Here is a 15,000-nt window from a genome sequence, read left to right as displayed (position 1 = left end):
AATAATTTCCCACCCCTGATCTAACATCTACTGTATCTGTGGGCATGTTGCTACGGTGTTTGTACAAAATACCATGTGCGTGCGTTGTTATCAAATGTTATTGCTAACAATGGCTAGCCTTGCTAGAGCTAACGCTGGCTGGCTGGTATTCCGACTTATATATTATCTGTTTATTGGGCTTAAAAACAATATACGGTATCATCATATCAAATCAGTGTCATCCAGAGATGGGGACTTGGATTTGAGACTTGGACTTGAGTCATACTGACGTGGGCGTGACCTAACACAATAACAGCCATAACTCCACGCCCGTTGGTTCAATGATCGTGAAACTTGGCAGAAGGGACATATTTGGACCGTGTGCCAGAACCACTGCCACTTCTTTGTGATGTCATTGCAGTTTGGAAAAGGCTTGAATCCCTGTGGTGGCCGCTTGTGGCTATATTCACTGACACTGTAATGATACAAAGCAGGTTGGAAATGGGCAAAGCCTCCCTTTAACGTTTAATTGTATGGGTTTAACCAAGTACTGTATTGCTATGCTGATTGGTCTGTTTTAAAGTCATACAATCTTAACAAGATTTGGGTGGCCATATTGAAATGACATCAAATGATGAGCAACTAGAGTTTGAGAAATCGTATACCCGAGTTTGCGAGTAGGAAAAAGTTTTTGCCCATTTTATTTTATTTTTCTTAGTAGCAACTGACAATTTGCGACCTCAGACTTATAAACGAACACAGCATAACTTGCTGGATTTAGGACTGATTCCTGTGGCACTCTATTGTGTCATGAGGCCTGGAGGTTGCTAGCACCTTTGTCACTTGAGGCACCAGCACACAGTCAACACACCAACCCCAAACAAACAGGCCATGCTGCGGGATTTCCTGGGTGTTACAAACCACCACAAAGCAATGGCTAGTCTGCGCCATCGACCATCTAAGAATATGGACAGAGTCAATGTGACATCACCCAGCCTTCAGTATTACTTCAGCAGCTTCCTCGGTCAAACCCTGCTCGACCACCTGGTCTGCACCGTGGCTCAATGGCTTCACAGTAGTTTACATGACATTAGGTTACATTGGTTTGTTTGATATTGCAGTTCAAGTACAATGTGGAACATGACATGCGACATGTTCTCCGTGTTGGAACCTGACAGCTGGTGCCATGCTGTGAGCCTCACATGGAAACAGTGAGAGTATGAATGAATTCAAATGACAGGAGAGATATTCCTCAGCTCCATGCAAATCCACCTGAAGAACATCAGATCTATTTGAATAGCAAACAGTTGGACGCTTGCAGAGGAGATAGACCTCCATTGGTACGACTGGAGAGGGAGGACATTTTTATGTCAGTAGTTTATAACACATATAAAATACTATCCCCCATGCACTCCATTAACATTTTTACACACTAAGGGTTGGTGTGATTTTTTTGGTTGTAGTTATGAGTAGACAAATCTTAAAAGTATAAAACCTCCTTCCTGTGTGCCAAGCCACAAAATGTATTCATTTCATGAGGTAGATGGATCGGTGGGAGAGAGATTGTCCCATGACCAACATAACTAAATGTCCTGTTGAAGTGCCTCTGAGCAAGGCATAGCTTTGAATAAACAAGCAAACAGCGTTCTGTGCAGCAATGGGACTCAAGTGCTATGGGCACGTGTGGTTCTTGAGAAAGCTACACTACGGACACGAACGGTTCTTGAGAAAGCTGCACTACGGACACGAATGGTTCTTGACAAAGCTGCACTACGGACACGAACGGTTCTTGAGAACGCTGCACTGTCAAATGGTCAATTTGGCAATGGTCCATCTTAACCAAACTGTTGTCTCTGTGTTGCAGACGGTAAGACGCGGACCAAAGACAAGTACCGTGTGGTTTACACCGACCACCAGCGGCTGGAGCTGGAGAAGGAGTTTCACTACAGCCGATACATCACCATCCGGAGGAAAGCTGAGCTGGCCACATCACTCAGTCTGTCAGAGAGACAGGTAGGTCACGTTCAAGTTCAGGTCCAAATATAGTGCACTGGTTCCCAATGTGGGGTCCCGGGGCCACCAGCGGTCCTTTAGACAGTTTCAGGGGGTCACCATCAGATTGATCCTTTAGACAGTTTCAGGGGGTCACCATCAGATTGATCCTTTAGACAGTTTCAGGGGGTCACCATCAGATTGATCCTTTAGACAGTTTCAGGGGCGTCGCCATCAGATTGATTCATTCTTAAACTGTCTGGTGGTCGGCAGGATATCTCAAAAAGTTATCTCACTCTCTCTCTCTCTCTCTCTCTCTCTCACTCTCTCTCTCTCTCTCTCTCTCTCTCTGTAAATTTCTTGCTGGGGCAGGCAAAGATGGCGGTGTACCTCAGCAGGAAGAGGAAAATAGATGCAGATGTCCAAGTAGTAGACCTTGTAGTCTTGTTTAAAGCTCTGGTTAGGGCGAGAGTAGCCATAGACTACGAGTACTACAAGAGAATGCAGGACATGGGAGTGTTTCAGAGCAGGTGGTGTCTGGGGGAAGCTGTGTGCAGGCTGGAGGGAGGAGAGCTGGGTTTTAACACAGAGATGGGATGAGGAGGCCTTGACAATGTGTATGAATGTCCATGACCGGTCGGTTTTGTTTTGTTTTGTTTGGTGTTGCTCTGTTGACAATTCTTTTTGAAGGGGTTGCATTGCTTCTGAGTTCGTGTTTTGTGAAAATTGTTTGTCCTCTGCCATGATGTAGATGTCGTAGGTAGAGGTTTAATTAAAGGCTTGTTAAAACTCTCTCTCTCTCTCCATCTCTGTCTCTCTTTCTCTCTGTCTGTCTCTCTCTCTCTCTCTCTCTCTCTGTCTCTGTCTCTCTTTCTCTCTGTCTGTCTCTCTCTCTCTCTCTCTATCTCAGGTGAAGATATGGTTCCAGAACCGTCGGGCGAAGGAGAGGAAGGTCAACAAGAAGAAGCTGCAGCAGCCGGCCTCCTCGACGACCACGCCGACCCCTCCCCACGGCAACCCTCCCCACGGCAACCAGGGCAGCAACAACGGCAACGGGGCCGGCCTGCACGGAAACAACAGCAACGTCACCATGGTGACGAGCAGCAGCGGCAGCAATGGGCTAGTGTCTCCGTCCTCCCTGCCTATGACCATCAAAGAGGAGTACTAAGAGGTCATGTGATGGACTCAGGAAACAGGAGATCTGGACTAAAAACAGCAGAGATTCTCCCTAATGACTGAAAGACCCTTTTACTGCCACACCATATCTTGCCTCTTGCCAGCTTTTCGCGTGCCTTCCAAAAAGCTAGAGCTCATGAAATTTTGAGGAAATGTAGACGGGCAATGTTGCTGGCAACTACGACCAACAGTACTTTTTCAACAGACTTTTGTTGCCAATAATTCCTTATGATTCGCCATGTGATGTCTTCAGATACTGTCGCAGCCTGCATGATAAGCTTGGTTGAACATTGGCTGGTCTACAGTGGTAGAAACCCTCCAACATGCCAACCTGTTCTCACTCGTCAAAGACTGACGTTTGGTCATTTGTCAATGTGCAGGGTAGTCCAATAGACTTCTATAGAACTCCCACAACATGCAGGGTAGTCCAATAGACTTCTATAGAACTCCCACAACATGCAGGGTAGTCCAATAGACTTCTATAGAACTCCCACAACGTGCAGGGTAGTCCAATAGACTTCTATAGAACTCCCACAACGTGCAGGGTAGTCCAATAAACTTCTATAGAACTCGCACAACGTGCAGGGTAGTCCAATAGACTTCTATAGAACTCCCACAACGTGCAGGGTAGTCCAATAAACTTCTATAGAACTCCCACAACATGCAGGGTAGTCCGATGTCTGAAATCGACACCACTGGAGTGTGACAATGGAATAAAACAGTGACCAGTAAGGGCATTGTGGTCAGGGTTGGAGGTTGGGCGTATACGTTTGCAGGTGGTCTGATTCCCAGCAATCTCAAAGTACATTTCAAGTGCAACCAAGTTGTTGTAATCATAATCGTAACACAAGTTGTTGGCTATGGTCTTGTGATGTTGAAAAATTAGGGAAAAGGGGTATCCAGCACGTTAAAAACTGATGCCAAGAGGTGTTGACCAAACGTTAGTATTTGATGAGTCGGGATGAGAATGTGTTGATCGTGTTGTGGGTTTGAAGCAACAGTACAGTAGACCTATAGCAAATCATGAGTTTGTATGTGACAGCAGCAGTGACTTTAGTAACTTTACAGTTGATCTTCTGATCTTCTATCAGCAGCATGAGCAGCAGTCCAGAACCACCAGCTACAAAACCCCTGGGAGAAACCTACATGTAGCACAAAATAGAGGCATTTCACTCACTGTGGCGGCCATGTTGGAGGTCCTGAGCTCTTTGACAGTTTCTTAATCTATAACTTGTCTGTCTCAACAAAATTGGGTTGTTAATTTCTGTCTATTTCTGACTGAACTTATCATTTCATAACTGATCAATCTAAATGATTTAGTGTTCAAATAATATCAGCTTGTTAGCTCGCTAACCGTAGCATCTGGTCAGCTAACAATTACCGTCTTGTTGTTGACATGATATCTATTAAACACACTTGCTAATGTATCGAGTAGCAGAGAGCATTAGCATGTTCACATTAACATTGGTGTGTTTGCTGGCTAGTTAGCTAGCTAACAGTTTGTTCAGCGGAGTCTTTTCAAGCTACAACTCAGAGTGTTTTGGAGTAGAGACCAGAGCAAAAGACAGACAGTTGACTGTGTCACAGTAAAGGTCTTTGCACACAGTCATTTTTTTGTATGCGTTTTTTTATCATCATCTGAAAACTCAGACTCAGGGTCAAACAGCTCGCAAAAGGCTTTTACCGAAAGTTTCGGAGTCAGCGTGCAAACACGAGTGACACAACATGAGGTCGTATTTATTTTAAAATGTACGTAAAAAATACGAACTTGTGCAAAAACCTTGACTCAGAGTGTTTTGGAATAGAGACTAGGGCTAAGCTAAAGACAGACCGTGACTGTCACAGTAGCCTCCATTTGGGGCGGGGGGGATCTACCGTATCACACTATTCACTTTGACTGAGAACGTTACTGATCTACAGCCACACCACAACAAGCAACAGACAGCTGCTCCAAACAACATCAGCGCACAGCCATTTTGGCATGAAGGAGACTACTTCTGATTGGCTGTCATGGTTCTGTGCTGTTGTCCCATTAGCGCAAGGAGGTGTTGTTTCCACCAGGCCAAAATGGCAGCAGCCCTGTCAAAAAAGCATGAGAGCTGCTCTCATGCCTTCAATAGGCTACATGCACAACTTCTTTACTTCCTGAAATGAGTACAGCTTCTTTATTTCCTGTCCTACACTATTGGATGAACTGATTAATCAGGTGTGCCTGATCATTGTTGTGACTGCAGCACACCTGACATTAATCACTTCATCCAATAGTGATGACAGGAAATAAAGAAGCTGTACTAATTTCAGGAAGTAGTGGAGTTGTGCATGTAGCCCATAGTCTTTGGCTGCTCTCTGTTTCTAACTGCCTGCTTGATACACATCTACACTTTATTAACTAACACACAGTCCTACAAGGTTCCTCATGGAGACAGCTGGTGGAGCAGGTTGGAGAGGAAACTGTGAATCCTCTCTTCCTGGCAGAGTAACTCTCATACACTTGTGTCACCTGGTAGGTTCAACGCTGAAGTATCTTGACAGTGTGTGAAGACATAGCCAGACTCAGTGTGGGTGTGTTGGTTTTCTGTCGTCTCCTCCCAACTTCCCACAAAGATCTCTTGTAAATGATCGCACGCATGAGATTTGTATATTTTCAAAGTAATTTGTATTAAAACTAAAAAGCTTTATTGTAACCATGACTGGCAGACTTGTTTGTTTCTGAGAACTTCCGCTTTTAGCCAAACACACACACGTGTGTCACACACAACACACACACACACACACACACACACACACACACACACACACACACACACACACAACCTCCCCGTCTGGAGATCCACCTTTGCTTGGGTGCATTGTCGTGCGTTCCTTTATAACTGGGAACTGGTAATCTTACGACTTCAAAGGTCATGAGCTGGGCGGTGACGTCACCAGAGCTGGTATTTCCCATTTCAAACTCATAGGAGCCTCAGCAGCCCGACCTCAAAAATCCAAGATGGCTGCAGCAACAACAGTAGTTATAATCGTAATGTTGTTTAGCACTTCTGTTTTCTTTGTGTGTCAGTACACACAGCAGCACTGCCTAACATCTATCTGTGTGGACATGAGGCTGCAGTGTTTGTATGCGCAAAATGCCGCGAAATGCCTTGTTATCAACTGTTATTGCTAACAATGGCTAGCCTGGCTAGCGACTGGATCTGACCAATGAACAGTGAACTTCCCAGCTCAAGTTTTCTGCAAATGGAACGCTAACAAAACGGATGTGATGTCATTTAGCCTCAACATCCCAGTTATTTTGCGATAAAGGAATGCGCCATTGACGCCAATGCAAAGTGGGAAAAACTGCAGTTCCTTGAATGGCCATTAAATATACATACTGTATTTACCGCCTGGTTCAAAACACAGTTTTGGTCTATATAGCTACTGTTCATGCCAACTGTAGATTTGGGGGGGGAGGTCACCTGTCCAGTGTTCATGCAGCTCGCAGATCACAGACCAAGAGCAGGTGGAGCTGCATGACAACAGCCAAGATGGCCGCGGCTAAAACCCCAAGCTAAATGTAATCAGGTTAATGTGGTGAAGCTATCCGGATCCCATCACCCGAAACGCATTTTAACGCAAGAGGTGTAAAGGGCTCACATATTTCATATTGGAGTTATGCACACTCATAGACACACATGGTAAGACAGTGAAAAAGGAACGATCCGCGCCCCAAAAGAGCTCCCGTTGGGTTTTTTTTATTTGCAAACCAGCGTGACGTTTCCTCAGACGCTTTCACAGAGACACATGGTAAGACATACACACAAATGCACACAATTCTATTGGCCATCATGAATGTGGTACAAGTTTAAATCCACTTTGGACACTTCTTGTGCAAACACACACACACACACACACACACACACACACACACACACACACACAGACACACACACACACACACACACACACACACACACACACACACACACACACACACACACACACACACACACACACACACTGCTTCCAGCTGCTTTGCAAGAGGAGACTTTCTTAACGTCTTTAATATGTTTGCACAGATAAAGCCAGTGGGCAGATTAGATGTGAAAAGAGGTTTGAATATGACTAATGGAAAAAGAACGAAAAGAATACTGACACGTAGGCAATACACACACACACACACACACACACACACACACACACACACACACACACACACACACACACACACACACACACACACACACACACACACACAGAGTTGTATTTGCCAATCGGGGCAGCAGAGTTGAGGTGTGGCGTCCAAAGGGCAGAGAGGAACACTGGGCAAACAGACCAGAGGATCCTGCTATCTGTGTGTGTGTGTGTGTGTGTGTGTGTGTGTGTGTGTGTGTGTGTGTGTGTGTGTGTGTGTGTGTGCGCGCGTGCGTGCGGGCGTGCGGGCGTGCGTGTGTGTGTGTGACAGGACAGACCATCTTGGAGCCATTGGTTAGTTTTATTTTCAGTGTTTCAGTACATTAAAGTATACAAAATTGTAACATGAAAGTACACTAAAGTCTGTTAGATTTCAGCACATTGAAGTAGTGGACTAAATTCTGCTTGAATGGAAAAACTAATTTCATACATATTAGAGATTAGTTCAAAAGTGATACTGAACTTGAGTTGTGTTTAGCACACTTGACTGTGCTAAAGTAAGCTTGAAGTATTTCACATAGGTACTTGATAAAGTTACGCAAGAAATATATTTGAAGCATTAATCAAATATACTGAATTGAACTTATTTCAAAGTAAGATATTTATGTAACACCAAAAAAGGTAATTATTATCAGTATAGTATTATCGAGCTAATCAAAGTATGAACAGTTAATGAAAGCATACAGTACATTTAGAAACTCTTAAAGTAAATTATAAATAAACTATGCCCTCTATCGTTGCAACGGCCTTAAAACTGCGCTTAGCGCCAGGCGCAGCGCAGATTAGTAGCTAGTGGGTGTGGACCAGCGCACTCGATATTTTGGTGTCGGCGCTACATGCGGCTTTAAGCATTATAACCACGCCTTTTAAGTGAAAGATTATGCACAACCTGCTCATTGGAGAAGTGCAGTATCACAAGCTTCCCTTTTAAGCTCCAATTCCACGGAGCGATCCAGTCCGGTCAGAAAAGCCGACCAAAGTGCTCTGAGCTCCCCCCCTCCCTTTCATCCCTGTCTGGCTCCATATATATTATTCCATATTATTATGCTTCTCAAACCAATCTCACTGCAGTTTAAATACTGGAAGCATGTAAATACGCTACACTATAGCAAGATCAAAGTGAAAAGAATGTTCTAAACGCATTGGCTAGAAAAATATAGCCTATCCCTATGTGGCCTATGTCATGATGAGATTAGAATGGTGAAAGTTTGTCCAGATTAGAATGATATCGTTTTCTCTCGCTACCTTTTCGTCTCCAGTGCTGCAGAGGATGCACATAAATATAGCCTACATTATGTAAAGTCATTGCATAAATGTGTTTTTATTGTAAAAGTAAATGTGAAGTAAGTTAAGTCTTATTGGAGCGGACATCACAGTAGGACATCACAGTAGAACCGTGTTACGGCTGTCACTCATCTAAATCACATTAAATCTGCGAGCGATATATATACCACCTGGATTACATATATGTTTCACATAGATTTGTGTTTGGATTTGTTTTATTTTGGCCAATATTGAAATGTTCGAGAATTGCATGTTGTGTGAACATAAACATTATTTCTATCTACCACTTTAGGCAATTTAGGCTGATTTGGTTGATATTTCTTGTCGAAATGTATTAGCCTCAATGCATGCTGGGAGATTTCACATATGGCCAAACAGCCTCTGAATGATAGGGGCTAAAACTAGATATAACAACTTTTTTTCCATCGGTCTTTGTGCCTGTCTGACGCGCGAGAGAGAGAGAGATAGAGATGCGCGAGAGAGGGAGAGAGAGAGAGATAGAGACGTGCGAGAGAGAGAGAGAGAGAGAGAGAGAGAGAGAGAGACGCGTGAGAGAGGGAGAGAGAGAGAGAGAGGGGGAGAGAGTGTGAGATCGGCAGAGGAGAGCTGTGCGTAAATACGCACAGTAATATCCGTGGCGCACTGAAAAAGGCCTGGTTTTGAAAAGCGCTAAGCGCTAAATTAACGCCAGGGGGGAAGATATCGTTAGGCCGATATTTAAGGCCGAAACGCCCATTCTGGCCTATTCTGGCACTGCGCCACACCTCTTTGGCGTAAAGCGCATTTCAGGGCCTAAAACCATGTTGCTATCTTTCTGAGGCAGGCGCAAGGCGCGTTTTTTTGCGTTTAACGCCAGTTTTTGCGCCTAAGGCCAGTGGGGAGTTAGGGCCCTATAAGTGCACATACGGACTCCTGAGATGATCTAAAGAATATGAATTTGATAGGTATGATCTGAGGCTTTTCAGAGAGACTTTTGGGAACCATGGACTCATGTAGAACAACCCCAACTGTGTCTGAACAAGTACCAACAGTAAGTAGAGCCACAGCAATTCTGAGTTAGTCTTACGGTAACTGCAACTTTCGGGTGTGTGCGTGTGTGTGTGTGTGTGTGTGTGTATGTATGTGTATGTGTGTGTGTGTGTGTGTGTGTGTGTGTGTGTGTGTGTGTGTGTGTGTGTGTGTGTGCGTGCGTGTGCGTGCGCGTGCGTGTGCATGCGTGTGTGTGTGTGGGGGTGTGTGTTGTGTTCGTGTGTCTTCAAAGACCTTTGTCCTTGTCCTATCTAAACACTGATAGAGACTATCAGCAGTGTGTGTGTGTGTGTGTGTGAGAGAGAGAGAGAGAGAGTGTGTGTGTGTGTGTGTGTGTGTGTGTGTGTGTGTGTGTGTGTGTGTGTCAGTGGGCCTGTGAACCGGGAAGTTATTCAAGGAGAAGGCCAAAGAGCCATCTTGAACTTGAAGCCTAAAATCCAGGTCACGCTAAATGATTCATAATTATGCTAATTGTAAACGAACTGAACCGCATCACTTAGAATCATTTAGACTAATTTCAAGAATTAAGACCCATTTATATCAGCCACTCCCCTCCCGCTCAACTTAGGAGGCACCCCAGTGGCCTCTGTTGAGTCTTGCCGCTTCCTTGGCATGACGATCTCCCGGGATCTGAAGTGGGAGCTGAACATCGACGCTCTCATGAAGAAGGCCCGGAAGAGGATGTTCTTCCTGCGGCAGCTGAAGAAGTTCCGGCTGCCGAGGACTATGCTGACTCAGTTCTACACCTCCATCATTGAGTCCATCCTCACCTTCTCCATCATCACCTGGTTCCCTGCGGCTACGGTCAAGGACAAGACCAGGCTGCAGCGGGTGATACGATCAGCGGAGAAGGTGATCGGCTGCCCACTCCCCTCTCTCGAGTCCCTACATGACACCAGGGCCTTGAAGAGGGCCAGAAAGATTATGGCTGACCCATCCCACCCGGGTCACGACCTCTTCACCATGCTTCCCCACGGTAGGCGGCTACGCCTGCCAGTGACTCTGAAAAACCGTCACAGACTCAGCTTCTTCCCCTCAGCAGCACGTCTCATAAACCAGTCAGGTATCCTCCTGCTCCCCCCCCCCCCCCTTAGGGGAGCTGCCTCGGGCCTGAACTCTAATCCAAGCTTCTGCCCATCACCAGATATTGCACTTTCTTTGTCCTGTTGTTCCACTGTATTTGTCTTGTTTTGCTCTTGTCCCTCTTATGTTAAAAAAGATTTATGCACTCTAATGCCAAAACAACTTCCTATATGTTACATAACATAATGGTGAATAAATGATATCTGATTCTGATTCTGATTCTGATTGATATGCACACCCTTTCATTCATGCTTCTCTCCTTGTCCAATCACAGTCTCCCATGCTCTCCCTCTCTCGCCAATATCCAATCAGCTCAAGCCACTCCATTTCCCTGGCTGGCCATTCACCTAACCAGATTATATCAGAGTACATGTTTTCAACTATGTCGTAACTCACCTATCTGTGCTGTCACCCCTCAGTTGCTGATCATCGCCAAAGCAGTTGTTTCGCCCCACCTCCTCCCCTGACCACCACCAATGTCATAACTCCTGAAGAATTCCCTATGGGGGGATTCTCTATCATCTCAGGAGGAGCGTCATCATATCATGGAGTCATACACCAAATCTAATGAGTTTATTGTATCATTAAAGTGGATTCGTACCTTCTTACTATAGTCTCTCATTATTGAAATGTGACCACGTGACATTTTAACTCGGGCTCCTGGTCGTCAGTAGCAACAGCTGTCTGTCCGTGTCTCATTTTTAGGTACACACACGCTAATGAGCCTCTGCCTCTTCACCACCATAAAGTTTATAGGCTGGAGGCTGTAAACAGCTTCCCTGCTTGTGTGTGTGTGTGTGTGTGTGTGTGTGTATGTGTGTGTGTGTGTGCGTGTGTGTGCGTGTGCGTGTGTGTGCGTGTGTGTGTGTGTGCGTGTGTACGTGTGCGTGTGCATGTACGTGTGTGTGTGTGTGTGTGTGCGTGTGTGTGCGTGTGCATGTGTGCTTCACCCCAGAGACACAGATATGTTTGTTGAGGAGGCGTGATGACAAGCTGAGATAGGCAGAGGCATCCATAGGTCCACATTCTGCTTCATGCAGTTTGTGCTTAAAGGAACACTCTGCCCATTTTCAACCAGCTTTGTATCATTAGAACATCAGTAGTATATCAGAAAACTGTAAACGGTTTTGAAGTCTGTCATTTAATTTGACAGTTATTGAGTGTTAAAGTGTGGACCAGTGACATCACTGGTCCACACTAACTCAAATTAATAACTCATTAACTCAAATCAACTCTCAATGACTGTCAAACTAGATGAATGACTTCAAAACCGTTTACAGTTTGAGAGTTGATTTGAATTAATGAGTTATTAATTTGAGTTAGTGTGGACCAGTGATGTCACTGGTCCACACTTTAACACTCAATAACTGTCAAATTAAATGACAGACTTCAAAACCGTTTACAGTTTTCTGATATACTACTGATGTTCTAATGATACAAAGCTGGTTGAAAATGGGCGGAGTGTTCCTTTAAAGCCAAATCTGGACAAAGCTGTGAAAAACTGACCTTGATGCCAAAATCAGTGTGTTGCCTTCACGGGCTCCAGTTTAAATCAGCGTGTTGTCTTCACTGGCTCCAGTTTAAATCAGTGTGTTACCTTCAACTGGCTCCAGTTTTCCTGTGAAAAATCAGGAACTGAGATCAACCTATCATTGAAGAGCAAAGGGGAGAAGCTTATGGCTCTGCAGTGTGTGTGGAGGCATGGGACGGGTGCTCACTGCTGCTCATTAATAATAAGAACACCTTTGAGACTTCCTGCTGGTAAAACGTGTCAAAACATCATGCTGCTGGGAGAAAACGAATGAGGACGTCTCTATTGAAGTTGGTTAGGTCTAATCAGCAATGAATTCATATCATTATCCAAGGCAGTGGATCTCAAAATGGGGTCAGGGCCCGTCCGGGGACCCCCAGGGCTCCCTGATGGGGTTCCAGGGGGTCCCCAGCAAATGGGGAGATAATTTAAGTCCATAAGTAACACAATGACAGAATGTACGACTGTTTTGGGCATGAGTGTCATACACTTTTTGTAATAAAACATCTAAAAGTAAAAAAAATTATCAGATGAGGAAGTCTTATTGTGTCCGTTTAGGGTCCTTGAGGACCACTGTTGTAAGGTCTGACTGCTCGTGGTGAATCCATCTCTCTGGTACAGCAGGGTCAGTGTGTTCTTTCACAGGGTCAGTGAAAGAACATTTTATGGCCGCGGCCTCTGGAGCGCGTTGATCGGAAACAACTTCCTCCACACTGTCAGCTGATTGGGCGACCAGCTGGCACAGAGTCAGACTGTGTGTGTGTGTGTGTGTGTGTGTGTGTGTGTGTGTGTGTGTGCATGTTCGTGTGTGTGTGTGTGTGTGTGTGCGTGTTTGTGTGTGTGTGTGTGTGTGTGTGTGTGATTGTGTGTGTGTGTGTGTGTGTGTGTGCATGTTTGTGTGTGTGTGCGTGTGCGTGTGTGCGTGCGTGTGCGCGCGCACAGGGACTGGCACTCTGACCGGGCAGCCATTTCAAGACACGCTTCAGCTCTCCAAAACAAAATGGCTGCCCCCACTTTCTCCCCGATACACTTTCGATTACTTTCCTTTGAGAGACGCTCAACACTTAAAACTCGCCAAGAGCGGTGAAAGTAAAAGCCGTGTTGCAACTGAATGAGTCAGAGGGGACACGGGGCCACGCAAGCCGGGTGTCCCCCGGCGTTAAAGTTCGCCGTTCAAGTCCGCGGGTCGGAATCTGTTTATAGCCAATCAAAGATGTTTACATCATCTCTGTCAACACAGTCAATAATTAGAGCAAATAAAAGGAAACGACAACAAACTGAGCAAATAGCTCTGGCTGGCGTCCATAAACCCTCCACACACAGCTCGTTCAGACTTATACAGCCGCCTGTTTATGGGCCGTTTTACCATAAACTTTCATTTACAATATACTTACTGCCCCTAATACCCCCATATTGGCCACATTGATTGTGAATAAACAGTGGAGTTGTAAAGGAGCAGCTGCTGTAAAGAACAGATAATAATACTAAAGACACAGAGGCGAGAGACTACTGGTATTCCGCACATCACAACACGGAGATAGCTTTACAGCTCAGTCAGTGGGCAAATCACATTCTATTATAGGCCTACTAGAAATATGTCCTATACAGATCAGGATTAGCTTTGATCAGTATCAATATCACAATTATGTTATTATTGTTATGAATTGCAGTACTTAAAAAACAAATTGTAATTAGGTTAAGCTAAACACCGAATTAATAATAACAACAACAACAATAATAATAATAATTATTGTTATTAGTATTATTGTAATACATAATACTAATAATAATAATAATAATAACAACAACAAAATCATCATCATAAAATAAATTAAGAAATCAAAATATTAACAGAATTTAAATAAAATTACAGTCAAATGAAATGGAAAATGTAAGATTAAAAAAAAAATACAAAGCAATTGTCATACAGTATATATTTTTTTATTTTTTACAATTGTGATATTTTACAATTAAATTAGAGGCTTTTATTAATTCTTTATGGTTTTATGAACAGAGCCATTATCAGCCAGACGCTCATTATGGTCTGCATGTTATTACCATTACAACTCATCATATACTGCCCCATTAGCCTATATCTCACACACACACACACACACACACACACACACACACACACACACACACACACACACACACACACACACACACACACACACACACACACACACACACACACACACACACACACACACAACACCTACTGTCTCTTCTTAACAGACTTTATTGACCAATTTCTATCAAGTGAAGTCACAGTAATATTCTTTTATAGACTACAATATTTGACATGGTATTTAATGTTATTGTACAGATCATAATATTTGCCATGGGATATAATTTAATTGACCATAATATTTATCATAGTATTTGCAGTAATATTATGTTATTGACTGTAATACTATACTGTGTACTGCTGTGTCATATAATGTGTCATATGGTTGTATTGACCTTAAATTAACGTACAATTAGTTTTACATGTGTGCCGATCTTCCAGGAAGTTTCCCATGTGATCTCAATTCAAAATGATAAATATATATATATATATATATATGAAGAGTTCATTTGCAAAAACAGTTCAACTTAAAATGCATAAATAACACCTGTTTGATACTCCCTGGTCTGCACATACAAAACATTATTGAGGTGATTTACGTGAAAATGATCAGATGAATGTTTTAGTTATGATTGATGAAACAAATGTACCAACAATGAATTAATTACAGTATAAATGCATGAAT

At 43.8% G+C, this 15,000-nt stretch overlaps 1 protein-coding gene across 1 annotated transcript in view; it reads left to right on the top strand.

The window, feature by feature from the left end:
* cdx1b (caudal type homeobox 1 b) overlaps window positions 1–3,139 on the top strand; it is a gene marked incomplete at both ends in the record, with an annotated part of 15,982 nt that extends 12,843 nt beyond the window's left edge. Inside the window, 2 exons of the mRNA XM_083661315.1 lie at window positions 1,844–1,992; window positions 2,882–3,139. Of these exons, the coding sequence (XP_083517441.1) occupies window positions 1,844–1,992; window positions 2,882–3,139 (407 nt within the window). The remainder of the gene's footprint in view (window positions 1–1,843; window positions 1,993–2,881) is intronic.
* Window positions 3,140–15,000: the final 11,861 nt, after the last annotated feature.

This window comes from Poromitra crassiceps, assembly GCF_964638095.1.
Source record: "Poromitra crassiceps genome assembly, chromosome: 26".
In the NCBI taxonomy this organism is placed as follows: domain Eukaryota; kingdom Metazoa; phylum Chordata; class Actinopteri; order Beryciformes; family Melamphaidae; genus Poromitra; species Poromitra crassiceps.
The sequence above is the reverse complement of the archived record's forward strand: the minus strand, read 5'-3'. Positions and strand labels throughout refer to the sequence as shown.